General features: G+C 41.2%; 1 protein-coding gene across 2 annotated transcripts; it reads right to left on the bottom strand.

Moving 5' to 3' along the window:
• Positions 1-559: 559 nt before the first annotated feature.
• Positions 560-27,113, bottom strand: rap1gds1 (RAP1, GTP-GDP dissociation stimulator 1). 2 transcript variants are annotated; one of them, XM_062384063.1, is made up of 15 exons: positions 26,720-27,113; positions 23,324-23,431; positions 22,365-22,487; positions 20,303-20,428; positions 14,605-14,751; positions 12,432-12,560; positions 12,034-12,159; positions 10,335-10,478; positions 9,278-9,409; positions 8,795-8,929; positions 8,556-8,681; positions 7,999-8,138; positions 6,157-6,283; positions 4,371-4,499; positions 560-2,944 (listed from the first exon to the last, which is right to left on the bottom strand). In XM_062384063.1, exons 1-15 carry the CDS (start codon positions 26,721-26,723, stop codon positions 2,817-2,819), a joined length of 1,824 nt encoding a protein of 607 aa, XP_062240047.1. In that variant the 5' UTR covers positions 26,724-27,113; the 3' UTR covers positions 560-2,816. The 2 variants fall into 2 exon arrangements, with proteins under 2 accessions (XP_062240047.1, XP_062240048.1); XM_062384064.1 differs by lacking the exon at positions 14,605-14,751.
• Positions 27,114-27,913: the final 800 nt, after the last annotated feature.

The following is a 27,913-nucleotide window of genomic DNA, read 5'->3' as shown; positions in this document are numbered from 1 at the left end:
GAAAGCTTCAGGAATTCTGTCAATTTGTTCGCGAGATATCAAAATCAGGTTAAAAACATGCTTTGTGAGACCACTGTGACCTTGCTGTTTGACCACCAAAATCTATTCATTTATTTTGTGAGTCCAAGTAAATGTTTGTGTCAAATTTGAAAGAATTCCCCAGAGGTGTTCCTGAAATATTATGTTCACAAGGCAAAACATGTCTTGTGAGATAACAGTGACCTTGACCTTTGGACATTCCAGATATATAATCTAAATGTAATCTGTACTCAGTGACTGGCTACATTTCAAAGTAATCAAACCTAACTTTGATTTACATTCAAGGACTTGACCATTTCTCATTTATTAGAAATTTCAGTCAGTAAATAGGACTGTTGCTAATTATTGGGAACAAAAAACTCCATTCATACATATATAATCTAATAATACATAAGTATATATATATATATATATATATATATATAAAATCGGGAAATATTCCTCCACATTCAAGATTCACTGTGAATGAGCACAACAGAGACAAAGAGAAAGAGAATACAAGAAAAAAAAGACACCAGCCTTGACCAGCTATTATCTTTTAATTATCTGCTGAGTTACAATCCTCCAAATGTACAACTCATGACATTTACAACAAACATTTAAGTTTATAGTATTTTATTACGCAGTTACTATGGATACACCTCGACTGGCATGTGTCTTTAGAAGAGCACAAATCTGATAAATACCATTCATACCTTTTAAAAACAAAACAAAAAGTTTAGGCCCAGACCAGGAAACACAGGGTGTCGGTAACAGTGTTGGACATGCTGAGATGTGTGGGTTTGCAGTTTTCCCTTTGACTAGAGGAACGGATGAGAGACTTGCGGTTGTTGTGATACGGTGATCTGTGTTAGCGCTCGCTTTCCTGTTCTCTCCAGATCCCAGACTGGGCTTCAGGCGTCTGAATCCCCAATGCACGTTCACAAACACACAAACAGACCACACACACACACACCTATAAGAATATGGCTGCTTTAGTTCGTTCTGCTCAAATGACGGCCCATGTTTTTCTGTCTGCCGAAGAGAGTGAGTCCTGATGCTGGACTGAGCCTGATGTTGTAACATCTTCAGCACAAATTTGATTTTGTTCTTCCCTGCTCTTCGTGGGTTACACCCCCTTCTCTGCTCATCCAGAAATATTTTAAAACAGATGAAGTGCATTGCTTTCACTAAAGAGGAAAATATGTTTTTTTGTTCTCATGTGAACACAATACACATCTGTATTTCTTGAATTCGGTCCAGAGCACTAAAAACCAAACACTTCTACCTGTAGACAATGCAAAGTGTCAAACGTTGATTGGTCCGATGTCGAAGACACAATTTTCCCAGCAGAATACCAAGTGGCAGAAAATGGTCTAATGAATGGAAAGAAACAAAAGAATGTGATTTTGTCTGGGACAGAGAAAGCTCTTAAATTCAAGACATTGAACACCATGCCCCATCTTTTAATTTACGTGGTTTGTTTTGACTTGAATGGAAGAGTCAGGCTAAATCACACATGTTTCTTTGCCCCCACATGATGTGTTATTTCCTCCCACCTTATATCACATAAGGACGATCGGCTGCTACCTGGTGAGTTTGTATTTTTCAACATTACGTGCATTCGCTGTATGACAGTACTGGATCCAGGACGACCTGCAGAGATCTGCGCGACCCTGTTGAACTGACTACAGGCCTGTTCTTCACCCGGCTCTTCCAAGATTCTCTTCCAGTGATGGGATGGAATCGTGTGAAGCCTCTGAACTGTAACTGTAGAGTTTCTGGACCAGGGGGAGAGTTGGTTTGGAAAACTGTGGCTCTAACTACCTGGATTCAAATCTCTTGACCCAAGTCTTAAAAAACAAGCTGCAAAAAACAGGAGTGGAGTTGTGAGTTAGAAGGGGGCAGGCGGTTCTCTGGGGGTATGCGAGTGGCAGAGAGGTAAAATGAACACTGACACACCTTCAACAGGACTAAAACATGCACAGTTTCTAGTCAGTTTATATTTGAGCTACATGGGACACAACTGGGCACATCAGAGATGGCTGCGTTTTCTTAAAAATGAATCACAACAGTACAGGGTTTTTTTTTTTGTTCTTTTGTGCTGACTTTCACTGATGGATTTACCGGCGGATGGAATCACAGCTATGGTCGTAAAAGAGTGTCTCTTAATCTATTGCGTCAGGCTGTCTATGGTGCCTCAGCTCCTGTGGAGCTACTTGTAGCAGAAGATGCATGCACAAGTAGAGGTGGGGACTAGGGCTCGACTGATGCTTCACTTCAAAACAAAAAAAAAGATGCCATAAAGTCTGTGGTTCTGACCTCAAGATAAATCCACTACTTGAGCAATATGGGGCGTCAGACTGTGAAGCCTGAAATAAATCATCTGACATCTGACCCACCCAGAATAAATCTCTTTATTATGGCTAACAGGAGAGGTTTGGTATCTAATGGTCTAAAATCTGTTTACGAGGCTTTCCCTCATTTCGCGTGAAGTCATTCAAAATAAAATAGAAAAAACTCAGATCTGTGATTTGAAAAGACGCTGAAAGTGCAGGCGTTCTAAAAGCCACATCAGTTTAACCCTATCGGAGGTGGGTGGGACAGAGGGTCGAGACACAGCTGTGTGTCTGGCTGGCAGTTAACGCGACATGGTACCTTGGCACGTGACAATGGGGCACAGAGGAGCGCAGTCATGAGGTGTCATGGGTGATAAGGTGGTCAGGCAGGCATTTAGGTGGGTAGGTGAGTGGGTGGGTAGGTGAGTTTGTGTGGGGGGGGGTCTCGGACACAGTCATTTAGCTCTGGGCAGTTAGCCGCTGCTCTGTGAGCGATGCCTGGTGTGATACCGTCTTGTTTTCATGAGCCCTCAGCTTGGACACCACGTCGATGAAAGCCAGGCTCTGGACTTCTTTGTGAAGAGGCTCTGAAATGCAGAGGAGGTGTTCAAATAAATGGTACAGTCCATCGACACAGAGATGTCACACAAAGAACTCTGCTGCGGTTTCTCAGAAATATGGGTGCTGGTCTCTTTGCCCCCATTTCAGTCTTAAGCTACCGCCATACAACCCTTAGCACTTCTTCCAGGTGTTTCACAATAAAAGCCTAAAAGTGAGGGACAACGCCTTCTGAACACATTTAATGTGAAACATCTCACACAGGAAATGTAGTTTCACCTTAACAGTATCAACAAAGTAACACCACAGCAATACGTATGGTAAACAGAAAGCTGTTTGATTGCACATGTTTAACACAAAGTTATGGAGGGAACTGTTGTGGATATTTTCTTATGTATAAAGAATTGGCACTTTCCTCCATTATGATACAAATTGTTTCTTCTAATCAATGTTGTAAATACTATTATTATGTGGATGTTCCCAGTTACACGCAGCATCTATTGCACTTCTGTCCATCCTGTGAGAGGGACCCCTCACATGTGGCTCTCTCTGAGGGTTCTATGTTCTTTCCCCTGTCAATAGGGTTTTTTGATATTTGTTTGTCAAGGGTTAAGGGCAGAGGATGTTGCACCTTGTTAAAGCCTGATGAGACAAATTGGGATCTGGGAATATGGGCGATAAAAATAAAATGGTTGAGATTTTTTGATATTGATTGGCGTTACAGCAGCCAATAGTGCTTACTGTGTGTCATGGCCCCTGGGTAAGAGTTAACAGTAACCAGCAGTTCAACATTGAAAGTCATATTGTCAGATTTGTCGAGGAGCTCTCACCTTCACCTGCAGATTTATAATAATCTATGATGATAATAAATAATCATTTATTTTGTTGTTGGACAGCTTAATGTAGATTGATATATTCCTTTTACTTTAATGCACTAAGCTCTTTTTTGGAGAGATATGGGTAAAAGGCAGATTAGCAGTTCAGACTGGGCTTTTTTTTTGTGGAATATTCCCTTGCAGTGTGTACTTTGTTTTTGTTTATTATTAAATTAAAGATAAATGACAAGTTTTTTGTATTGTCTTTTTTGATAAATACATTGATCAAGTAATTAAACATAATCGTTAGATGAAGCTATTGATCTAAAACTTGATCAGTCTACATGGTCCTTTGGCTTTTGAGGTGGCTGTTTTCTTCTCCGTCAGCTTGTCACCGGGAGGCTCAGACCACAACTCTAATTTATGACAATGAATGACGCATCCTACCTGTAGGGGGAGCCTGAGTGTAGCTAAGAGCAAAACATGGATTGTGTTGCTTTCAGAAGAAATGTGTTGAGGGTGACATGACTGTTGGACCCACCACATGTTTCACATTAAACTCGCCCATAAACGAAAGACAATTAACAATCAAATTGAAAATACAAACCAAGTCAAATATGAAATATGTTTATAGTCTTACCTGAGCCCATGACTGCACAGATAAGGATCATGGAGTTGTACTTGATCTCTGGGGCACTCCTCTCATCCGACAGCAGCTTGTGCAGCACTGACACCAGGTTGGCTCCAACAAAGTCCTTCTCTGCTGCAACTGCAACCCAGACACACTCACATTGAGTTACCATCATGACACGAGGAGAGGTTTCAGTGTTGTACAGTATGTGCTGCGGAGTAGATGGTTGAGGTCTTATGGGATGCAATGCATGTCACAGTCACCAGTAGACCCAATAGACAGATCGGATGATTCTGCTTAAACTCAGTCAAATATTTCATATTTTGCAAATCCAATCTATAAAAATGTTTATTGCTTATATTATTTGGATTTGTTCTGATTTTCTTTTATGTAATTTGGTCTTTTCTACTGCTTTTAGTTATTAGTAGGGCTGTGAAAAGATTACAATTTTTAATCAAATTAATCACAGGTTTCTATGGATTAATCATGATTAATCACATTACCGATTTTCTCTGTATATTTTTGTGAAAACAAAAATGTTATGACAAAAGATGGATATATACATTTAACATGTTTTCTTTTTATATTCATAAATAAACAAAACAATGGTGCTGCAACTCAGCAGTTCTTTAGCAGTTGTCTTTGCTATTCCATATGGAACATTAATATAATCTTCATCCTAAACAGAATTCGGGCTTCTTAGCCATTGTATGGTTGAATACAACTTTTTTATTTTCTTTTTAAATCAAACAGAATTTATTTGAGCTTCTTAGACATTATTTTTATAGGATGGTTGGAATTTTTTATATTTTTTGTCAAACAACCATTAACCACACCATGACACAATCTAATGCCTCTCAAGGTCCTCTTAGCTAGTCGTTCTTTAGCCAGTTGGTGAGGCCAACTAACTTGTTCACATTCTATGACAGTAAAGCTGACCGCTTCTTTTGCCCAATGTGTCCTGCGAGTGGGTCTGGTTTGGCGCATTGCACTTGAACACCCCTCGCCGACCAACGCATGCTTCGCATTGCGGTGGTACTTTAGGCTGGTATTACTATTGTGAAACGATAACGTCTTCCCCCAGAGTGTACATATCACCTTGGTTTAATTGAATGTTCGATCTTTGTTTTTTTGGAACCCGATCTTCCCGTCCAGAAGGTTTTCAGGTTTATCAGAATTATCCATGTTGTTTGTTTGTTTGTTTGAATGGCAGCTGCCGTCTGACTGCATTAGAGCGGCGACTAGTGCAGAGTGGGCGGAATTGTGGGTATATTGGAAGGTCCTTCTGCGCATGCATTAAAAAAAAATAACGAATTAATCCTGTAATTTAATCATAACGCGTTAGCGTTATTTTTCACAGCTCTAGTTATTAGTAAGGTGAATTTTCATCAACTGTTTTGGAGCTAATAAAACAAGCTGCAGAACCAGTCGCCTTGGCCTTATATACAAGAGGGAAGTCGAGAGTGGGGGGAGTTTCAGTAGAGTTTCATTATTCATGCATTTCTGATGTTTCCTGCTGTCCGGAGAACATGAAGTGGAAAAGCTGCTTCTTAATCTCTAAAAGCAGAGGCAGTCATGTGCGTTACAGTTTTAACTCCGAACTTATTATTCAGAAAAAAGGTTGCTTTCATACCAAAAACGCATGAACTCGTTTTTCAAAAGAGGCAAAAAAATAACAACTTGAGCAGCCGTAAAACATTTTTGAGGAAGTCAAAATGAGGAAGTTTATTTCGACCCTTTCAAAAGCCTTTCCCATCTCTCCAGGGACATAGTTTGCTCTGTTTTCTCTTCTTACCCAAATCCAGCGCCGCTATGAGTCCCAAAGCCACCAGAGCTTCATTCTGCATAATCATATGCTCACTGGTTGCCATGGTAACTAAATGCTTGACTCCTCCTCCCTGGATGACAGTTCTGACCACTTCCTGAAACCCACAAAAAGAGGCTGAGATGAATAAAACAGTTCTGATGCATTTTTTATAAATAGAGATTATAACTGTTTATCTGATGAATCTCAGTTGTTTCCTATCTGTAACATGACAACGTTTACATGAAGAACAATAAACTGTTGACCTTATTCCTAAATTGACATTATTAAGATTATGATGTTTACACACATACATTCATTATATTCATATAATCCTTTATATGTAACTGTATGTAAATGACTACTCCACATAACATCGTACCACTTTTCGATTGAAAAAGGTGTCAACAAGCAGTTAAATCTCCAAAAGAATAATGGATGCAAATACATGTTTGCATTATGTGACTTCGGTCAGAAGACTCCACGTCTTAATTGATTATTATGACCATATTCAGTTAAGATAATCAGAAAAAGGCTGTTGACATGGCAGCTCTTACTCATTCCTAATCAGGTTGATAATCGAATAATGGTTTTTGATGTAAATGTGTCTACTGACAACACGGTGATTTAATGATTCATCACCGCTGCAGTAAACCATTCACCCTATACTTTTTTATGAATGTGAGTTCTCTGACCAATACTCCGTTCATCATCATCATGATGAACGGAGTATTGGTCAGAGAACTCACATTCATAAAAAAAAAAAAAGTATAGGGTGAATGGTTTACTGCAGCGGTGATGAATTTTTTATGAATGTGAGTTCTCTGACCAATACTGAAAACATTAATTTTTCTTTAAAATAAACTCAGCTCCGTATTTAGTCTGCACAATACAAGACAAGACTTACTTGTAGAAAACATAATCACAGTGATCATATAAACTTTCCTTCATTGTACCATGGGTCCCCAAACTGTACAGCCTCCAACTCCCTTAATCACAGTTCCAGAGACTCATGGCTGATGAATTTTTTTTTTCACCTTCATTGATTTATTTAAAATATAACTACCTTATTTGTTTTTGCTTTTGTAATTACTGTGGCTGAGACACACTATTTTGAAACGTTTACAATTTTAATTTGGTTTAAGGAAATTATTTTGTGAACAGTTATAGATAAACAAAGCTGTGACTCATATTATCATCTCAGTGGTTTGATCTAAACACTGTAGATAATTCACATCTAGGTTTATCTCGACGCCATCATTTGTTTGAGGCCTGTGTGAGAAAAAATGACTGAATATCTCTTCCACATATCGAAGCATATATAATTTTTATTTTAAGTAAACTCTTTACTTGTTCTGAAATGAACTGTTTATTTTGGAGGCTGATCTGACATGGCAACTCTCCTGGTGCTGCTCATACATTAGGAGTATGGATGAAGGTGCAAACGCAGCAACAAACGCTGACAGGGAAGAAGAGTGGCAGCTCATAGGCATGGCTGCAAACACTGCAAAATTTTAGATGAAGAAAATACCTGCTGGCACAGTTGTTCAGGGTTTTGTCATTAACCTGTAAGTGCATCATCCAGGTGGTTTTTGACAGCACCTATAACAATGGAACTAAAATGACTCTGCTGAGAGTTTTCTTCCGTTCTGGAGAAACATTGCTTGGACAATATTCTCTCTCTAAATGAAGTGTGACAGTCTTATACTGATTGATTGATTGATTTTTCAGGATTGATTCATTACATCAGATATTCTTCTGGACTGGAGAGAACACCTCAGCAACTGCAGTATTTTATAGTGTTGCATTATGGACTGTAGCGCAGCGTCTCACCTTGGACTTGCTGTGTCGAATGAGAGCTGACAGGAGCCTGTTGGACTCGCCCATCACTCCTGCGTGATCTTTGGCTTCGCACCACTCCACCAGTCTCTCCACCAGCTTCCCGTTGGTTCCCAACTGGTCTGCGGCCTCAGCTGAACACACAATCACACACAAACCCAAACAGACAATCAAACACATAAAGAGATTACGGCCATCTGTGGAGCCGGCTCTCATTAAAGTCCAGTAACTCCAGTTTGCGATTGAAGGATTAACAGCACTGAACGACGATTTATCGCTCAGACTTTTTGATATGAAACCATCTTCACCTTCTTGAGCAGCAGTTATCATCTGTCTATCTTTATGACTCAGAATTGAGGCTCTTACAGTCTGACCTAAGAATCTCTCATGATGGTTTTACCAAAGCTTCAACACAGCCGAGGGAGCAGAACTTATATTTAGAATATCTTTCACAAGGACTTTAAACGTAATTATCTGATCCGTGTTACATGACGACAGGATGTTTTTAGATTTACTTATCTACTTGCTTAGAGTTAACATAAAAGTGCTACCTTGTGTATCGATGAGCATACGTAATGTTCCCAAAAGTTTAAACTGGACTGGAGGCATCTCTGACTGCAAAAACTTCAGCACCACGTCTGCTACGCCCGCTGACAGCATCTTGGATTTGTTGACCACTGGAACGAGAGAAGCAACAGGGGAAATTTAATCACAGGCTTAAATCAAACCCATGGAAAACTAACAGAAACCTTTGTGTGTGCTGAATGTTTGACTTGATGCAGCAGCTCACCGGGTATGGCCAGGTTCCGCAGGGCGCTGAGAGCTGCGTGTTGCACAGTGACGTTGCCTTCCTCCACGTGCCGATCCAACAGCTCCAGAAGCTTCTGCACGATACCAGTGTCCACCATGTGGATGCAGTTCCCATCTGTACACATGAAAAACAGACACTTTAGTTCATTGGGACGTCAGAAAAGAGCTGGGCTGGAAAGATAATCTATTTCTATAGTCAAGCGCCTTACATTTCTATCATACACAGTATCCTAATCTTCATGTTGATCTGGAGTTAAATTATATAGTCTCATTCTGTGCATGTTGTTCTTGTTGTTAATAGATCTATAAAGATTCTCAGTCATCCAGGTAATGTATACACTGAAGCTGTTATTAGATGTTATTTGCTATCACTGTAGCAGCTGTATAATTTTCTCTATTGGACCTCATGGCCTTTTTAAAGCAGAACTGTCCCACGATTAAACGTGTCTGAAGCAAAGCTTACCATTGCGAGCAAAGTTGGCGATGGCCAGAGCCCCCGCCAGCTGCAGCTGATGGTTGTGGGATGGTATCCAGGACAGGACCCTCTGGAAGACGCTGCCCTTTCCTCCCTCAAACAGCTTCTGCATGGACTCATCTACACAGCAGAGTGAAGACGAGTTAAAGAAGCTGCATCAGTGGAACATATTGACTAATGATTGCCCATCAGCTATAAGACTAAGAATGGCATGGTGCTGCTTTAGCACCACGTAACCAGGCTCGTGTGAATTGAAGGGTTTGATTTTATTTTATTTGGACATGGACATGACAATGTCATTGGACGAACCAGATGCATTGTTTACAGTGTATTAGCATAAATGCTAGTTTACAACACCTGTCCACAGGAGGCTTTTTGAAAACAACAAAAGAAACTGAACAAGACAGAAACAAGATCAAATACTGATAAAAAACTGATAGTGATAATTAAAAAGAGTAAAAATGCAGTATACAGTAGAGTACAGAGCAGCAATATAATGAGTTGAATATATATATATAGGCTACGTAGAGAACAAAGGCAGCATGATCAGACAATAACCAGTTGTAAATTATTTGTGTGAGCACTGTTGATTTGATTTGGTTTGGTCAGACTAGCGGCAGAGGCCAGCATGTATATTTATAACACTCATATTCTGCGGTAATAAAATATTTACATTAGGACTGAATTATTTATTGTCTACATCAGTGCAGGACAGTGAATAGCCATGATCATAGATGTGTGCAGGTGAAATTTTGTCTACACTAATGGAGTCAGGTAAAGCGTGATCCTGCATCCTTATAGTCTGTGCATTTTCCTCTAAGGTCAGTGCAGCAACAGTAATGAGCCTTTGCACAAAGTATGGGTTTCTACTGTTACACAAGGTTCATCATATGGATTCCTGTGCTTTGGAACTGAGGGAAGCAAGACATGAATTTAAATGTTTGGACTCATCTAGCCAGTGAGGTTTGTTGCAGAGCTGATGAAACTAAAACAATTTTTAGAAGTCAGCATTGTATCATTGTGTCAGTCAAAGCCTGGCGTTCACCTCCCAGCAGCAGGAGGACCATGAGGTCGGAGGAGGTCTTGAGCTGGGCGATGTCCTCCTCCCTCTCTCCATCCACAGTCTGAGCCACCACGTCCAGCAGACACTCCACCAGGCCAGCCTCCACCAGCTGCAGCTTTATCACATCTGGCAAGAGACGGGGGGTGAAACGCTCAGAGGAGGCTACGGTGAGCAGGTGGGTCTGAAACTCCTGTTGCTATGCAGTGGCAGATTCATATAAGTGCACCGTATGACACCATTAGCACACATGGGACTCTTCTCTGCCCAGCATACCAACAGCCTGCACAGCATATGAAGCATGATGACTAGTTACTCAGACAAGCTTTATTTATTCAGGAAGTCTCAATGTAAATGGCTTCCAGTGGTTTAAGGGGCAGCAGAGTTAGAACCAGAAATCTTCACAGATGATATACGAGTCAAGTAACTTAAAATATGTCAGTATTGGTGCAAGTTAAGGCTAAAGAGTCCAAAATCGACCATTGCATAGTTTGTCCAATAGCAATCAGAGTGGAAACTGCTTGGTATGTTATTTGAAAAAACGTACTCATGCTAAGGTTTATCTTAATTTGACGCATTCATATTAAAATAAACATTATTTAGACAATATAAATGTCTTTATCAGTTTCAAAAGCCAATGTCGGAGCAGCTGAGTTTTTGTAGGACAATCTGTTATGCCAACACTTTTTAGGTCATGATATTGTATGGTTAAAGACAGAAATATTTGTCTTTAAAACTGCTTTTGAATCATTACATTCGCCAAGAGGGTTACGTTAAGACAGACAGAAAGAGAGAGAGACAGAGAGAGAGACAGAGATTCCTCAAGAGCAGAGTTCAGCAGGACGTTGTCCTGGAGACGGACAATGTGGGAGAACCCAGTGTTCCTGACATAATAACAACCACAGCCAGTAAGATGCTTTTTACTGTTGCTGAAACACACACACACACACACACACACACACACACACACACACACACACACACACACACACACACACACACACACACACACACACACACACACACACACACACACACACACACACACACACACACACACACACACACACACACACACACACACACACGTTTGAAAAAGAACAGCTGAGTGAATGCAGGCTCTGTCTGCCATGAATGTGCTGTTAGCATCGAGTCTGGCTAGCATGACTGTGCAGATAAATGTCTACACAGCAGGTGGACATGAGGGAGCACTGCAGTCAGTCGCTCTGTGCTTCCCTGATACAGAGGATGTAACAACAACAGGTTAAATCCTGGTATATAGCTAGAGTGTACTCATGAAGTCATCACATCATTATTTAGATTTTCCAGTTTCTGCCGTTACTTCATTTATTTTGAAAGAGCAATGAGGAAACACTTGACAACCATCTTGCTAACAAGTGGTAAAAGGACTGTGTCTGTAATCTTTTCTTTTTCCACTCAGTTGGTTTAAAGTACAAGTCTGCAGTGCTTCTATACGCAGTAATGCAGACTGGAGGAGCCGTGGATCGAACCATCGACCTTCTGGTTTGTGAAAGACCCTCTCTACCTCCTGCCTGAACCCCTGCAAAATGGTGTAATGTGATCACAACTCACTCACTCAGACGTGGTGGATGGGAGATGTAGCGCTAGATGGTTGCCTGTTGGCCCAAAAGGAAATAACAACAAGAATAAAAAAGCCCATTACCATTTTCTGCAAGTGGAGCCAGGACCTCAAAGATCATCTCCTTCTTCTCGTGCTCGATCTGCTTCTGGAAGAGACGCACCAGCTCCTCAGCGATGTTGGTGGAGGCAAACTGCTCTTTGCTGGACTCTGAAAAACACAGGAGGATTATCACAGGCATGACACACTGTGATCTAGATCCCTCAAACGGCATTCTCTCTTACACACAGACACACACCCATCTATCAAAGTCAGACAGGCTAAAAACAACAGCACCTTGCAAACAGTGTTGATGTGCCCACTAAGGCTTTGATCTGATGTACAGTAAATTCAGGGATGAACATATGTGTGAATTTGGCCAACATTACAATTCCCTCCAGTAAGTTCCTTTGCTTGACAAACTGATCTTTAGATATACTCACCGAGCTCGGCTAAATTCCCAAAGGCAATTAGACACATCTCTGTCAGGGCTGTGTTGTGGGAATGGATGCCTAGCAGCTTCACCAGAGTGGGAATCACACCCATATTGATCAGCTGGGCTTGTAAGGAATCTGCAGCACACAAAGACACAGACAGGCGGTCGATCCGCTGTTCAAATTGGAATCAAGAGCTGAGGTCAAGAGAAAAGCATGTGTGACTGAGTCTGAACATTTTAAATCAACAGTGATTGTTCAGCTTTGAACGGCAGTATTAGTTGTGACTGTATTGAGTTATATGGACAAATTGGACTTGAAAACAGAGGGGATGTAGCATTAGCCTTCTGAGAAATGCACAACAAATCGTGGTGTAGCGTGAAGAAGAAGGCACTTATCAAATCAACAATAGTATCATCTAAAGTATTTACAAGGTAAAGCAGTTAATCTGTCAAATGTTGAGAAAGATCACACACAGCAGCACCTTCAAGTGTTCATACATACCCACATAAGCCTGAATGTGTTTCCACACTTAATGTGTGTTTTGTCTTCAGCCGGTTAGGAAAATACAGTAATTTTCTAAAACTTAAAGCTAGTGTCATTTTTTACACCAAGAGATAACATTTCCAGTAATTTCCAAGCTAAGTATTAATACTACATGTAGTATTCTCAGAGACCATAACTAGTATAATTTAGAACATCATAAAAATCAAATATGATTATGAAATGTAATTCAAGATCAGATATTGTATTAGAGCACTTTTAATTTGAAACTATTAAGTACCTCCCTTAATAGGTATCTTGATCACAGTTGTTTAAGAAAAATATTATACTGTGTCTTATATTTATCTAAGAAACATGCTTCTACCTTGTTAGAATTTTACTCAGGCTCAGGGTGCCCTGGTTGTCACAGAGAGATAAATGCATTTTTCCTGAAAGACTCCATTTAACTGTGTTGTAGAATGGGAGGTTTCCTCAACATTAGCTCGATATGAAGAGTCAGCGACGTGCTGAAAGTTGCTGAAAGCTGCAGAAAGCTTCAAACAAGTATCAATCCTGTTAGTGCAGTGCCAACCCTCCCATCACCCATCTTAACAGATCCATCATCCAGTGCCAAAAGATTCCTTGGCAGGAGCTCGGAGTCTGTCGCATCACATATTCTGCTGCTCTCAACAAGCCTTGTTATCACAGACACAAACTGCAGGATAGTCCAGAAAAAAATATGTCCCCAGGAAAACACTCAAATTTGTCACCTTTTTAAATGGACTGAAACAGTTGATAGTGTAAAATTCAATGTGAAAAACCGTTAAGATGATCGAAAATGAGGATGTTATGAGGATGAGGACAATTGGAAGAGAAAGCCTGTGCTCTGCAGCCGGATAAACGGATAAACCTTTTATAGATAATAAAATGTAATCACTTAAGAGAAAACAGACTTCGATTTTTCTTAGATAGATTTATATCTAACATTTTACAAAGTTAGATTAGTTTCTTTGTGTCAAATCGCAATATGAGAAACGTGTGTGAACTAAGTAGCTGGAGTCGGGATGACATTAGCCTAGCTTAGCATAAATACTGGAAGCAAAGGGGAAGCAGACATTTGCCATCAGCACGAAATACACAGTAGAGCTGAAGCTGATTGGAATGTCATTAGCTTTGCAGGTACTTGGTCAAGTATTGAGGTTATTAGGATACATGATCACGGTACCAAGATGTCAGTTTAAGATTTGTGCCAATCATCTTAGGGGCTTGTGGATAATGCTAATTCTTGAAATGCTAATCTCGTATGACCAAAGGTCATGATAGTTGTTGAGGTTGATGTATTTAAGTTTGGCCCAAAGTGGTGGGCCGACCACAACACCTAACCAAAGTGGTGGGCCGACCACAACACCTAACCTTGCCGTCACTAAACCCATGCCACTATAAGGGGCGAAACAGCACTGAGAAGATCTACCTTATAAAAACGACCCCTATGAAAGCTGTCTCGTATAACTCCAGATTACCTCAGAGATGAAGTTGAGAAAGCAACAGAGATCATGGTAGAAAGATGAGGAGAAAAGGTCAGAAATGCACAGAATCCTCTGGCTCAGTTCAAGCCTATTGTCTGTGTGTAAGAAAGAGAGCATTCGCTGATTAGTTGAGATGAGTTAACAGTTGTTTCTCGGGGGAAGATGGTCATTACCATTATCATTGCTATAGTTCATCAGCATGCCACAAAAGACAGTCAAGAGCTTCTCATTTTCCGGCTCAGTATTTTGGTAGAGGGATTTAATGTGTTCAGCTACTATCTGAGCCCCTCCTGCCAGGTCAACGGCACTCCTGCCCTCATCTGCAAAACAAAGAGGCCAGGACACAAATCAACCACAAAGCAAAGGAAAAATAAAAATGAAAATTAACCACAACTTGAAAATACATATGAAAGCAATGCAGAGAAAGCAGTGCAAAACATATAAATCAGTGCAAACCAAAGCTGAAAGAGTCACAATGCTGAGTAGAACAAATGTAAAGGAAAGAATTATGATCACAACTATATGACATGAATACGGATTCACGTGAGGCGTATTGTTTCATTATAAGAATCCTTCCAAGAACCTGGAGGTTCATTTAATGTCTTGTTTAAAACATTGGATGCCATAATTCTTCCCTTTTTCTTAAAATGTTTCTTTCCAGGGTATAAAACAGAAAGAAGCTGAAGCTTACCCTGCACAGATGATACAGTTTCGATAGAGCCAAAAAATTCAAACTCAGCGTAATCAACAACAGCAAAAATCAAAGGAACTGCAATCTTGAAAAACAACAAAAATCGGAGAAGAAGCTTGAATTAAGACCATCGACCGTGGACATGCTTGGCTTCATGAGGCCTTTAAGCTGTGTCTGTTTCCAGATTGTAGTCCTCTGAAGGCCAGAACACTTCACCTACAGTTGCAATCAGAAATATTCAACCCACTCACCACAATAGACATTATAGTGATGTGGATGACAGATAATGACAATAAATGACAAAAAAACCTCATCAAACAACAAAAGATATTTATTGATGCGTATTTTTGTTATTTTGACAACAGAAGATGACTCAACTTTGAAGTTCAAATGAAAAATGTAACTCTTTCAACACATGTGCATGTGCAGTATTATTCAACCCCCCAGCTTCAGTACTTTGTGGCGCATCCTCTAGCTTTTATAACTTCTAAAAAATGTTTTCGGTAAGTGCGGACAAGCTTCTTACACCTCGCGATTGGAATCTTTGCCCATTTTTCAAGTGCAAAAGCCTCTAGATCAGTGATGTTTGATGGCTTCCATGCTGCAACTGCCTTCTTTAAATCCCACCAAAGATTTTCAATCAAATTTGAATCTGGTGACTGTGAATGCAACTCCAGGAGGTTCCAGGATCTTTTTCTCAACCAAGCTTTGGTGGACTTGGAGATTTTGCTTTGGATCATTGTCTTGCTGAAAAGTCCAATGATCACCAAGGTTCAATTTGTCAACAGAAGGAATTACATTCCTCTTTAAAATGGCCTGGTATTTCTGTGAATCCATGATGCCATGTACACAATAAAGATTGCTAGTTCCTGCCGCAGAAAAACAGCCCAACATCATCTTTGACCAACCTCCATGCTGGACTGTGGGGATGGTATTCTTCTGGTCATAAGCCTGTCCTTTCACACGCAAGACATACCGCTGGTCCATACGTCCAAACAGTCCATAGAACTGTCACCCAAAACTCTGTAGGCTTATCCAAATTCCTCCTGGCATATTCAAGTCGACTTTTGATGTTGCTTGTGGTCAAGAGCTGAGTGAGTCTTGGAGCCGGCCATTAAGTCCTTTATTATTCAGTGCACGTCTTATAGTTGCCACTGCAGCACTTGTACCAGCCTTCATCAGGTCATCCTGTAGGTGTCTTGCAGTCACACAGGGATTTATCTGAGTTGTTCTGACTAAGTTGCTGAGGGTCCTTGATGAAATGCTGGGCTTTCTTCCATGGCCAGGCATGTTTGAAGCTGCTCCATCAGTTGTAAACTTCCTTATAATGCCCCCAATTGTGTCTCTTGAAATATAATTTTTTGGGGAAATATTCTTCTACCCAAGGCCTTTCAGGTGTGATGAAATATCTCCTCTCTCAGCTTTTGTGTAAGCTCCTTTGTCTTTCCCATGATTGCAACTCACCTTGAATACCTTCTTGGGTGGGGTTTATATATGCATCACAGCTGAAGCAAATGAAGGATCAGTATAGAGTTCCCAAAGGCTTAATAATGTTTCAACTCAACTTTAGGACAAAAAAAAACTGTCAGACAGCTTTAAAAACAACAATATTATATAGGGGTTGAATAATTGTGACATGGCTATCTTAACAAAATATACCGCTACACACAAATACTACATCATGCATTTTCCGTGTTGATTTTTTTTATCACTCAACTCATAAAGAAGGCATCCGAAGCAGAATCTTGATCAAAGAACAAGATTCTGTCTACTTTAAATGATAAATCCTTAAAATCTTTGGGGGGTTGAATATTTCTGATTGCAACTGTATGATGTCGATGCTCATCAAGTGCCTTCATCGAGTTTCTTTCATTTCTTTGTTTCTTTACTAGTGCCAGCCGTCTCCCTGGGAGGGCTTCATCTGGTAGAAAAGCTGCCAAACCAAGTGTTACATGAGTCACTCCTCTCAGTATCAGTGCGTCTGCTGCTTTTAATCACTCGTGACACCATGCCACGCCAGAACTCTATGCAACAATGACATGTCATATACATTCTATACAGACGCTCATGTGTAGCTGTTCTTGATGCTGATTCAACGCCTTGTTTCCACAAAGAGGCCGTGGTAGGACTTGTGTGGTGGCATTTTCGGCTGAATATCTTGAATATTGAACCTTTACACTTGATAGTGAAACGATATACACAGACAATAAATAGGACCACAGATCTCAAGCAACAACCAGCAGGAGCCTGAGTAAATGCCAAGTGCAAGGCAGTGCTAGCTTTACAGGGTTAGAATGTAGCTACGGTTGGTCCATAACTAGCACAATGGATATCAGCCAACGTGAGAGCGTGGCCTAGGGGATAGACCGGGTGCTCTGTAACAAGAAGGTTGCCAGTTCGAATCCCACTCTATCCCATCTGCATGCCTAAGTGTCCTTGATAAGATACTGAACCCCTTAATAGCCCCTCATGAATGTTGAGTGTACTAAGTACTAATTGTAAGTCGCTTTGGACAGAAGCGTCAGCTAAATGACATGTAATGTAATGTAAAAGACCAACCATTAATCACCTGTTATTTTGTGCACGGCATGTAAATATACTTCTGTATTTAATTCATCAAGCATGCTGGATTTGAACCCAATTAATTTCAAAGGATTCCCTTCATGTTAAAAGTTGCCCGGGCAATGACACATGATTTCCAAACAATTGAATACTAATATTACATTTCATTAATAATTGTTATTGTTTCATTATACATTTGTTTTATGGTAAAGATAATTGGTGACCTGGCAGTCTGCAAGGCCTGTACTATTATAGGGAAAGCCCTGCACGTGTTGATTAACTGAAACTACCACAGCTCTAGTGGTTACACCTATTTTATACTACATGATACCTACAACAAAAAAATCATCAACAGAAACGATCTATGAATTGGTTAGTCAATATTATTGGCTGACAAGTTCATCTTTTAACTAATGAGACAAATCTGTGTTACAACTATTTAATTAAAGAAAGACCATTTATTCCATTACTAAAAAATGCTCCTGTATGTAACACAAGCTATTGATAAATCCTCTCTTTTTTTTTTAAATCAGGGGCCAGGCCAATGAGATAAAGTTTAATGTTAAATTGTAAGTTTGACTTAAATAATGTCACTAGACCAACAATAAAAGGTACCAAGTAATCTCACCAAGTAAAATAATTAAAATTTGCTAACCAAACCTTTGGTTAACTAAAACAAAAATTAGGATGATGTTGTGTAGGTCTGATACAAACTGACAGGGACATTTGACACCAAGAAGGTGTGGTGTTAATAACATATCACTGTGGGTTTCTGGAAAGGTAGTCAGCAGCTGCTTCTCCACACTCTCGCAGTGCGTCCACCATTAAACCGTGCCAGCTCACCGAGACCCCCCTCCACTTCAACAAATGTCACATCCCACCAGATTCCATGGATACCCAGCTTTTCACCAAGACGAGGAACTCTGCACCAGAACTGACAGCTGTGAATATAGCCTCTAAAGCTGGCTACAAAATCAGGCTTAAACTCTGCTGCTCGGTCCAGAGGTCAAAACTCCAACGCTCCACCGACACATTCACTCGTGTTTCTTATAGCACACAATCTCAAAGGCGATACAGGAAAAGGGATTTGTGTACAAGTAGTTCAAACACAGAATAACTAAATGCATGGTCGTTCATCTTTAAAACAATATTGGAATGTCTAAATATACCTGTTGACCCATGTCCGTTTATCACTGTCTTTGGAGTTCCCCAGAACTCTTCTGCACTTTCGAAGTCGGACACTGACTCAATAGCCTTTGCTACACCACAAGTCAGGCTCATACTAATGTAATGAAAAAATAAGAATTTACCCAAATATACTCATTGGATCAAAGACCTGTTACACTCTTTAAATACAGATGTGTTCCACAGGGACCTTTAACAAACTAAGTAAACCATTTATTTTCCACATTGAGGAGAATTTAACAGTTGGCCATGCCCATTCACTACTGGTTTCAGACACATAAATTCTATTTTATTGTTGTAATTATTTTTTCTGTGTTCTATTACCATTGTTTTCTTTAACTTGTGTTTTCCGACTTATTTAAAAGAAAAGGTATAAATTATCCATAATATATAAATGCCAGTTCTACTGTTTTCTCAGTCATATATGGAATTTGAGGCCTTTCAGCTGCAAGTGAGCCTGTTCAGACCTCCTGTTAACATCTGCCCTGATTGATCTGATCAGTGTTCAGCTCTAAATTTAGGCGTGAATGCACCACAAAACTCATTGCTCACTGATCTGAAATCTGACCACTCACTATGCATGTACCCATAGTCTTTAATCAGTGTGAGCATGAATGTATCCTGGGCCACACTGAAGGATCGCCCATTCGGCTGAAGTCCTCTTGTCAAAGATTAAATGTCATCAGTATTATCGCAGAATAATTCAAATGTGGTGGAAATGTTGAAAGTTTTACACTAAAATAATAATAATTATTAACAATATAAAAACACTGTGACACCAACACCATATTAAGCGTGCAACATTAACATTGAAAGACAGCTTTAGCTCACTCAAGCAGCTTTTTTTACTTTACAACGGAAACTTGTTGTGATGCAAGTTCAAATGTGCAAATAAGAACAACACAACCATTGGGTCATGTACATTTAAGAACAATACAGCCATATGAAAACCAACCCGAAGTCAGAACGTTGATGATCAAATAACAATAAAAGAAACGGAGAGGTGGAGACAGGGTTAACAACTGGTTACGTGCTTAAGTCAACCCCAAATGTCCGTGGGTTGAATGTCATCAACGACCACTGGGAGAATAGGAGGGTTTGTAATGGCAGTGTAGCTTGTGTAGTTTGCATGTGTGTATAGTATCTTTACCATGTCTATTTTCACATGGACTCCAGTAACAAAGGTACCAAGTAAGCAACCAACCAGTGTCTGGAGAAGTTAAATCTACATCAATTGGGTTACTAAGAACTGAACTATATTTCCCTGCACACAGTCCTATAACCCTAATAAAGGCTTGTGTGCCTGAAAATCAAACCACTGCAGGCCGAAGGCAGCATCATTTTTATTACTTATCTTCTATTAGGTCTGTGACATTGATGACAAGGCTCATGAGGGATTCAATGTTCCCTCAGCAAAGCACACTCCTACTTACGGCTGTCATAACAGATGTTGCCAAGAGCTCGGCCGGTCTGCAGTAAAACCTCTTGGTCGCTGGAGTTTAACAGATGAATTAGAGGAGGGATGAGGCCGGCTTCCACACACGGACCCCGCATGAACTCTGGAGAGAAGCGAGGATATTGGAAAGCAGGTCAGAACAAACTTTGGAAAGTAAGAGCATTAGACACACATCTGTAGCAGAACGTGATGATAGGGTCAGTTTGAAATGTTGCGGCCTACATTTAATTTCCAAGGCATTTTGAAGTTAAGGCAAACCAAGAAACATATTGGGAGAGCGTGGCCTAGGGGATAGAGCGGGTGCTCTGCAACAAGAAGGTTGCCGGTTCGAATCCCACTCTATCCCATCTGCATGCCTAAGTGTCCTTGGCAAGATACTGAACCCCTAGATGGCCCCTCATAAAAAATGATGAGTGTTCTAAAAATGTAAGTCGCTTTGGATAAAAGCGTCAGCTAAATGACATGTAATGTAATAATGTAATGTCATATTGAAACACACTGGTACTTTCGAGCTCTGCAGGAAAACAGAAGACAGCAGCAGCCCAAACTAAGATTCCTTAATAAAATAACTCAACTGTGAAAGTTAAAATGACAAAGGTGACTTTAAATGCAGGAAATTTTATAAAATCCTGACTCCTTTCATTTATTTTGGTTTGGGTATCTGTGTGTGCGTGTGCGTGTGTGTGTGTATTGCATTGTATATATGCAATACCATAAGATGTATGTGTTGTAAATTAGGTGGCTTGTACTCTCAGCGGACTGGAATGTCCCCAAAATGTCCCCAGTTAAAAATAAAAACTAATATTTACCATTTCCAGAAATAATGTCTTTAAAATGTGTATTTACTGATTACAATAAAACTACAGAACCTAGATAATATAATAAATGATACCATAACATGTATAGTCTGTGTTTTGTCTCCATGAAGAACTGATCACTATTGGCACTATTACCAATCTCTGTGGCACTATTACCAATCTCTGCACCTTAAAACCGCACGTAACTCTTTAACTGTATATATTGTTGATCTTTTATATTGTTATATTGTTCGCTATTGTTGTTTTTAATTTGTTGTTTGTAAAGTGCACAAACCACACCAAGGCAATTTCCTGTATGTGCAAATATATATGGCAATAAAAAGAATTATGATTCTGATCTGTTGCTTTTGCTGAATCACCTGCATCTAATATGGAAAACTTGTATTTTTTTTTTACTGGAAAGCTTGGAACACCTTCATACAGTCACAACTTCACACATTTATTTTCTTTCCAGTTCTGCTTAACGCTGTGACAGTGGCAGATACAATGACAGTCTCACCCAACCCTTGAATCATCATAGTAACTCACCTAGCTATCTGTAAAACATCTTACCCAGGAGGGTCCAGAGAGGATTACTCACTTCTGTCTAATTTCCCATTGACAGTAAGCAAATTTACATAAAAATCTATATCTGGGCAGTAAGGGTGGATCCGTCAATCTTGCCTGGTGCTGCTCTAAAACAATCCCATCAGCTCAAAAGCATCAGGCAGAAAGGGGAGTTGTCTTAAGCCCTGCAGTCACTTGGCTGCTTGCAGACATTTCCGGAATCGGTGACAGATAATGCCAGCGGGTTGTTGCCAAGCCTGGCAAACTGCTGGGAAGTGATCATTAGCTGCAGTCTTGCAAGCTGCTAAAACCCATTCATTATTCTAACCTTTTCTTGCCGCGAGTTCTACTCATGTCTGCTTTTCGCTACTTTAAAAGCTTCTCCTGAGCTCACACTGAGGCATTATGGAAATGGGATCTCTCTGACAATGCAGTTATGCAAGATTTGATTCCTTACACAATAACCTCACACTCGGAGTCAGCATAGCTTTAAAACACCAAGGAGGGCTGCACAAACTAGCCCGACCTGAAATGATCCGTAAGTCAAAGACATTTCTTCAAACAGTTTAATTTGTTGAAACATCACTGACACAGTTGATCCAAATCCATACATCAAACTGCAATAGAAATCCAGGATGTTCCTGGGAGGAATGGACTCGGAAACCGAAACCTTACCATTTTTGGCCAACTCAGCAATCATGTTGGCTACTTTAGGAGTGCAGGAAGACTGGGGGCTCAGCAGGGTGGGGAGCCGTGGGAGAACACCCATCTCCTGGATCTTCATACTGGCCTCAGTGTCTGCAGAGGAAAAACAAAAAACCATATCAATCATATGAAGTTTTCCAGAAATACATGGTGGCAACATATTATCAGTATCACCGTTGCTGCCATGTTATATTCTGACTGAAGGTTATTGCTGATATAAAAAAGATGTGACATTAAAGTGGTCAGATATGTTCATTTCAGTTCATTTGATTAACCTGTTTGGCACGCAACACAAAAAGTAAATTTTACAGGAGAAAGTAATCATACTTATTTCCAATGCTCTTGACTATGGAAGCATAGTGCTGCCACCGCAGAAAAGGTAAACAAGACATTTGCATGTTATGACGGAAATTAAGGTAATACCAGACGTTTTCTAATGTTCGGGTGATATGGTTGAAACTGTCCACCATCAATCACAGTCAGTTAAGATTTTAACAGTATAATTAACAGTCAGGAATTGTACCATACATATATATAGGATTGTTCAGCTTTGGCAGAGGTATGAGCGCCATTGAGATCCACTCTAGTTTTATCAACATCATATCTATATCTATATCGATAACATTTTGACCACATTCATGAGAAGGCATCAGGGTTTATTGCCAAGTGGGTTGACAGATATAAGGAATTTGTGGTGGTGTGTTATGTGCAAGCATAAATATAAAAAAAAGGACACAGAATAAAATGTAAAAATATTATTAACACAAGAAAGCACATTGTACAGCAGTACTACAGTGTACTACACAAGCCTGCCTACTCTGGACATTAGAGCCCTTGGTCCAGAGTAGGCAGACTGCCCCGGTGATTTCTCAAGGGCGAAATGTATTGTCTTTTTAGTAAACCCTCAGTGTAAACCAGGCTTTACGTACTGTTGTTGCCGAGAGCCTTGAGCAGGCAGTCCAGACAGCTCTCCACGCTGTCAGTGGCGCTGTCTGTCGACGCCAGCTTCAGCTTCTCCAGGGCCTCACTCAGGTTGTCTGCAAAGAGAAACATTTTATCAACAACAGGTGACATCCACTGCTGGAGAAATATCTGGTGAAGAGGTTAGTTGGAGGAGATGATAGTAGAGATGAGGAGCATGATCAAATCTGGGACTCTCAAGCTGAGCCATGTGTGACAAGAGGCATGCCAAACCAAACTGAGCCTATCAGCTATCATCTCATGAGGAACAATCCTCCTATGGTTTGGGGCATTAAGTGTAGACGGCAGTTACCCAAGCCAAGTCTGCATCTACTGTTTGAGAAACCTTGATTTCAATTCAAATAGAGACATTTTTGCTAATCTCTAATAACAGTTATCTGCATATGAACGCAGATTAATTGAAAGTCAGTGGGCGATACATTTCGGTTAATGTGTTCTACCTCCTCTGCGCTCCACAAGCCCTGATTACCTTCCTGCTCAGTCCTGATTTGTCAAATTATAAACTGAAACCAGAAGACTTCCGGCCCCAAGATCTTAGGCCTCGCAGACAGATTCTGCATATTGATATTGTGCAGAATCGGTTTATAGCAATTAGAGCCATACTGGCTAAAACTAATTTTCTATTCTCCTATGATAGACTGGAACCTGTTGAGTGTGTAATGGGATGGGTTCCAAAAGTGGATCAGTGGATGAATTGAATGTCTTCTAACGTATCTATATAGTGCACTATAAAGTGAGTTTTCCATTTTTAAGGTGGTGTCCGAATGTTTAGCAAAGAGTTTTTAAACCTTTACAGTGCGCTCATTGTTTCCCATAATGCATCAGAAAAAACAGTGTACAACCGATGGTCGCTAACTGAGCTATATATACCATCATGCATTGCGCTAGCAGCGGAGAGACAAGAGGAACGAGCGCAGCAGGAACAGCCCGAGCTGAAACACACCGTAAATGTAAATACGAGCGGAGCAGCTCATCACAGCTAAAACTGCAGGAAACAAGTTAAATTCTCGTTCAAGGTGTTTTTTTTTACTTTGAAGTATTATTACTAAGATTAAAATAAACGTTTAAATTTACTGTGGGATTTTACACTGGACGTCATTGTTGTACATTGTAATCCTGTGACAATTACGTCATTACCGGCGCTAAGAAAATGCGCAGAGTAATGTCTGAATGCGTTTAATTTCCCGATGAGCTCATATAAATATATATAGTGCACCATATAGAAATCACTGTATAGTGAAGCGATACCGTTTGAGTGGGTGATTTCTACCTGTCTCTAAATGACTCCTCCAGTGCAACATGGCAGCTGCAATATCCAGAATATCTTGGCATAATAAATAACCAGTAAAAACAAAGCGCAAAACGTAAGAATTTCAAAATGACTAGCCTAATGTGTACCGATCTTGTTTTAATGGTATATGCCACATCGTGGGATGTCGTTATAGACAGTTGGTAAGCCAAATGCAGATTGTTCAGACTGGGGATCGAACCGCCGACCTTCAGGTTGGAGGACGACCACTCTACCCCTCAGCCACAGCCGCCCATCACAGCTCTTATTACCACAAACTCTATTGACACCACTTTTTCACCCGGAGATATTTGTTTTCGGGAGACAATTAATGATGCCCCTGACAAAAACAATAGTAGCAAGTACTTTCCGTTTTAAATTGAACTTTCTACATAAACCAAAGATTTAATTGTGACTTATTTATTATTTGTATTTAATAACTTGTACTATGAAGGAGCTACCGAGCTTATGTCTTGTCAATGAGCAAAAAAACTACTTTTGCTGAATCATCTTCTCCCCTTTTGATTTTGTAGAAATCTGGACTGTTAAACTCCTCCCGACTCTACATCTTTCTACAAGCCATCAATCCGCTGTCCTGCCAGCCATGTCAACACAATGATTTATAAGTGGTGAGCATCCATCACATCCTACGACAAACGATCAGCTCGTCATTTGTGTTGTTTTGGTTGTTAAAATAAATGAAAACTATAGTTGCAGGCTATCTGTTTCCTCCTCACATCTTTAATAACGACTGTGAGCTTAATTAAGGTTTTTCCCTCTGGGTTCATCTCAGAGAGTTGCATTAGTGTCATGTTTGACAACTCAGCTCCTCCTCTCCAGGAGAGTGTGGCACCGCTTCACTGGATCTGTGCTCATTACAGATCTATTTACAGTCGAAGCCAACAGGCAACAACAAGGTTAAGCGCAGAACGTGTGTTATAGCCAGATGCATATTGACTCGATGTGCAGAGCTCTGCCATGGCTGCATTTCGAATCACAGCACTGCTTTAAGCTCGGCCTGCACAGTCGTCAACCTCAGCAATACCTGATTTGGACTGACCCCATCAGGTTTGGTCCAGATCCATCTCTAAGTACGTGGGAGGCTGACACACTACTTCCCCCTGTACACTCTGGATCAGCAATAGAGAAGAATGAATGTGGTAACAGCAGGAGTTCGGGGCTGTGACTAGAAACCAGGTGATGCTAGGATTGCATAAGGGTTGCAGACACTGTTGCAGTGACCTGGTTGTTTCCAGGAGTTGCTAATGCGCCGCACAGCCCACACATCCGTCCATCCCTCGATTTGTTAATAAGGAGCGACCACACAGGGGATTCAGCCCGGAGCTCAGACCTCATGAGATATACCTCAGGAATGCATATTGCTCTAGAATCTATAGTCTAGATGCAATCTAGAGGATGCCTCCTCTAAGTGATGCTGGTTTTCAAATGGGATCGCTTCAATTCTACATGAACACGCATCAGCAGAGCATCCACGATTCGAGAGGCAGTGCGGACAGTAGCACTGGAAAGAGCAGTGCAGTATAAACAGTATCACAGAGTGGGCTGCTGCTGCTGCTGGATCCTATTGCATAACAGCTGTGGGGATGGAGGAGTGGCATCCACCCCATCAGCCACACGCTGCCATTTCAGGGGATGGGAATCCATGTGGTCGCCGGGACCTTGGAGCCATTTCGGGTCCCTGCACCGGGCGAGGAGCCGGGACACGGGGTGGGGGCGGGGGGGGTACTTCATCCTTCACAGCGCAGGGATGGAGGGGGGGAGGGACATGATGATGGAGTCAGGGGCAGCCACCCCACCCCGAGCTCGGAGGCGCGTGCACGTTCACGCGCTTCGGCTACAGGCAGCCTTTTCCTATGACAGCCAGGCATCGGTGAACGGCACACACATGGCACACACATGACACACAGATGAAACAAGCCACACAAGATCTTACTCGACCCGTGCGACCGCCCGCCCGGTCACACACACGGTGAGGACATTTGTTGTTAGCTAACCGGGCTCTGCGGTTAGCTGCTTAGCCTAGCTGCCTACTCACCCATCGCAGCAGGATGTTGCTCCGGCGTGCTAAACTCTCCAGGGCAGCGGTAAAAAACCGAGTCGCAGAAGCCGGAGGCCCCGTGGTCCCACGCCGCGCCTCTTCGTCCCTGACACCGCCTATACGCCGGTGAATTCAGCGGGTTGACGTTAGCTCGCAGCCGCCGGGGCCGGTGGGGCAGTCCCCGCTCAGATGGATGCTGCTGCTGCTGCTGCTGCGGCGGCCTGTGCCCGATCACCGGCTACCAGGCTAACACACCCGACCTCCTGTCATGTCCGCACCGACAGAGCAGAGCTGCTGGGCTGGGAAACGGCTGGGCTGAGTGCTGCTGGAGCTCCTCCGGACCACTGAGCGGCCACCGTCAAGTTCTCTGTGCGGCGTGTGGTGCAGGACTTCCGGACACAACCTTCAAAGTAAAACGCTTTAAGGACCATCGTGTTGTGTGATACATTGCCACTAGGGGGCAGCCGCTGACAAGTCAAATCCTATGGTAAAATCCCAGGCCAGATGAGTCACTGACATTTGCCCAAAGCAGTGAGAATCAGTCACATGCACTACAATCAGCCATTATGGACTTTAAAGGTTTTTCCCAACATTTAAATCCACTTGTATCTTCTCACTACTATGCCGATGGAGGGGTGGGTGAAAGTGTTAGAGTCCACAAAACAATTGGAGTAACTGGCAACCATTTCTTCAAACGTTCAAAAAAAAGTCCAGAAAACAACACCACATTCCTTCACACTGCTCCTGTGGTGACATCCAAGTGTTGTATCTTGGACTCTAGAGCTGCAGAATCCAGATCTGACACACAACAACAACAACAAGTGTGATTATGATTAATAACATCATTGCATGCATATCACTCTTATCATTCTCATTTTGACAACTTGTCTAACAGAGATTAAATATGATGCGTACCCAACTGTTCCTGGTCGGTCTCCCGCCCCCCTCCCCGTCTTCTCAGCCCCTCTCTCTCCTCTTTTCCTCCCAGCTCTCCACCCTTCCCCACTCTGCTGGTCACTATTTCAATACACATATTTATGAAGCTACTAATGTGTGCTGCTCAAGGAATTGAAAAAATAAATAAATAGAAGAACATATAAGTCATTTATTTATGTTGCATATACATATTGTTATTGATTCACTGTAAAGAAACAATAGACAGAAACATCGTCCAAATATTAATGAATACAT

The sequence above is a fragment of the Platichthys flesus genome, chromosome 24 (assembly GCF_949316205.1).
Source record: "Platichthys flesus chromosome 24, fPlaFle2.1, whole genome shotgun sequence".
Lineage (NCBI taxonomy): Eukaryota > Metazoa > Chordata > Actinopteri > Pleuronectiformes > Pleuronectidae > Platichthys > Platichthys flesus.
Note: the sequence above shows the minus strand (reverse complement) of the source record. Positions and strands in the feature narration are given on the sequence as shown.

What these genes read in the sequence shown, in the direction of transcription:
- rap1gds1 (XM_062384063.1), bottom strand. An exon ending in CAACATCTGTTATGACAGCC is followed by an intron (nt 14,752 to 20,302) that starts GTAAGTAGGAGT and finishes TTTGTTTTGCAG; the next exon opens with ATGAGGGCAGGAGTGCCGTT. An exon ending in CATAGCGGCGCTGGATTTGG is followed by an intron (nt 4,500 to 6,156) that starts GTAAGAAGAGAA and finishes TCTGGGTTGCAG; the next exon opens with TTGCAGCAGAGAAGGACTTT.